Source organism: Olea europaea, chromosome 10 (genome assembly GCF_002742605.1).
Source record: "Olea europaea var. sylvestris chromosome 10, O_europaea_v1, whole genome shotgun sequence".
Taxonomy (NCBI): domain Eukaryota; kingdom Viridiplantae; phylum Streptophyta; class Magnoliopsida; order Lamiales; family Oleaceae; genus Olea; species Olea europaea.
In genome coordinates this window covers 25,594,473-25,597,050 of record NC_036246.1, presented here as the reverse complement: position 1 = coordinate 25,597,050, position 2,578 = coordinate 25,594,473, and the positions used below count along the sequence as shown (strand labels likewise).

The 2,578-nt window shown below is 40.1% G+C and overlaps 1 protein-coding gene across 1 annotated transcript in view; it reads right to left on the bottom strand.

The window, feature by feature from the left end:
- The window catches only part of LOC111400450, a 9,628-nt gene extending 7,059 nt beyond the window's left edge, over positions 1-2,569 (bottom strand). The window contains exons 1-3 of the mRNA XM_023027866.1: positions 1,332-2,569; positions 574-759; positions 182-253 (exon numbers count right to left, since the gene is read on the bottom strand). Of these exons, the coding sequence (XP_022883634.1) occupies positions 182-253; positions 574-759; positions 1,332-2,477 (1,404 nt within the window). The 5' untranslated portion in view covers positions 2,478-2,569. The remainder of the gene's footprint in view (positions 1-181; positions 254-573; positions 760-1,331) is intronic.
- Positions 2,570-2,578: the final 9 nt, after the last annotated feature.

Here is a 2,578-nt window from a genome sequence, read left to right as displayed (position 1 = left end):
GTACTAAAAATTAACTGAGAAATTATGCTAAATCAATAAGCATATACTGGTATTCGTAACTACACCAACCTTTCCATAGTTCCAGCTAATCACACATTAAAGCCTCTCTAGCACGCCCAACTAGTCACAAAAGCAACCAATTTTGTGACAATTTCAAATTCTTTTCAAACAGCAAGACTACTGTTATAGTTCCTGTAGAGTGTGTTTGAAGTCTATTCACAACAACCAAAAGTGACTCAAGCTTGAAGATTATCTTCAGTTTATGCTCAACAAGATAGTAAAAATACGAATGTAATATGCATGTTCAAATAAAAAATTCCTCAGCATATTCATAAATCACAAGTTTCTAGGTTCCTTTCATACATTTCAAGTCGTGTACACAGTCAATACATGTACAAAAGGTCCAAGTTTCTCGAATACAAAGTTCGAAGTTAATGGCATTTTATTCCAAATAATAAATAGTTAGACAGCTTTGAACAAGCTCAAACTAATTCTCAGAAAAAATGATGTGATTTTGTAGGTGGTACTGGGCAGTAGCATGATGGAAATTTGCCAAAAAAAGGGTTAAAGGAGGAAAAAACCTGGAAGTCCTCGGAGAATTATAACAATATGATCAGGGCGGGTAGCACGATGTGGATACTTCAAAATGTATGAGGCATCAATAACTTTCGGTTTGTCAGAAGAGAGTTGCCGAGGAGGAAACTGTTCACTTTCTACCAATTTTGTCTTGGATGGAGCCGTCCGCATTGCACGAACTTCCTGTAGAGCACAATTATCAGAATCTATATAGAGTACTGCAAAGTAATGCCAGTATAGAAAAGGATAATCAAATTATAACACTATAGGAACATTTAATGCAGAAATCTGAGAAATTTTCTTTCGAGTTCCAACCAAAAGCAAATAGGCACTCAACAGTCACATGATTCCGACTTGTTCTTTCAAGTGATTCAGTCTGCATGGAAAGTCCTCAAGCTCCTTCCCTACATTACTCAATCAGCACGCAAGCAATAAGCACTTGACTTCAATTACATAACCATTACGCCCAACAATAAGAAAAACTCAGCATTATTTCAATAAACTTGAGTTGGTTGTATGAATCCTTATGTGCTACCAGATTCGAAGCAAGCCTCTTCAAAAATGACCAAAAAAATCAGATCTTTATATGTTATATCAACTGCTTCACACAAATAATACATATCTACTTACATACACAAAAACTTCCCACTTTCAAGTCAATTTAAGTCATGACCATATATTGTGGTCAAAATTGTAACACTTCAATGCAATGACCAGAGTGGATCGCAGAAATAATAAAGTACTCTCTAGCATACCTCATTTGGGTAACCACTTGAATTCAGACAGGCTTTACTTGGATAATACACTGGCGCTGAGGAGATTGCTTCAGAAACTGCAGTACTTGATGACAGCAAAGAGGCTGCAGATTCAGCTGGAATTGGAAACAAAGAGCTCGTTTCTGCTGGAGGCGATGAAACGACATGCTCTGACAAATGGCGCACCGGCTGCTCCAAGGGAAGGGGTGGCGGTGGTGAATTGGGCAGTGGAGGCTGGCCACTAAACACCAGAGAATCCTTCATCGGACCCATATTCATCCCACTCAAATTTGATAATCTATAATTGGCAGGTTTTGGCTCCATTATATGTTGTTGCATAGTATACGACTGTGGAAACTGATTGTTGAACTGCCGGCCTCCCTGTCTCTGCTCTTTACATAACGCATCAATGTAACCATCAGCTTCATGACCATTAGTTCCATATGGGCGACTCTGAATCAAATCACTCCCTGTTCGGTTATATGGATTCTTATTATTTTCATTATACTGATACTCAAAATGCTCTACACGTTTTCGGTTCATATTCGAATCAGTTTCTAGACAATATCCCCCATCCCTCTCAAAGCGCCCAAAACCCAGATCGCTAAAACCACTCCTCTTAAAATTACTACTGGAAATCTTATACCCACCATAGTGATTAGTACCTGAATTTTGACTCGCTGCTCCATGGTCATGTATCAATTTCAATCTCCTCTCATCCTCAGCAAAAACCCGCAATGAATTGACGTGATGTTCATTCATATACGGGCCAGGAGGAGGGCCCGAATCCTCGAATCTCATTCTCTTGACACCAACCTGACCATCATTAAAATCATACACAGGATCCGTACTCCCATACGTGTCCCCATTAAAATTAGAATTACCGTTCCGTATCCTATGCGGCACCGGTGGCGGTGGATAAGCATTGTTTGTGGGGCCACGATGATCAAAAATTGGATCATTCGGCGGCTGTGGTGGCGGGGGTCGTTGGTAGAATTGATCTACGTATTGCAGTCGTGAAGGCGGAAATTTAGGGGGTGGTATGGTGAAATCTGGGAAAGAGGGAGGACAAAATGGGAAGTGTGAATTCGAGCAGACTGGGCAAAGATTACCTGATGGTACTCTGGGGCGCCATGAATGATCCATATTTGAGCTTATTGTGTTTGATTATCGTAAATTGGGGGGTTTTGCCGATGAAATTAGAGCTCGAGACAAAGAAGAAAAGAGAAAAATAGCCCTTGTTGAGG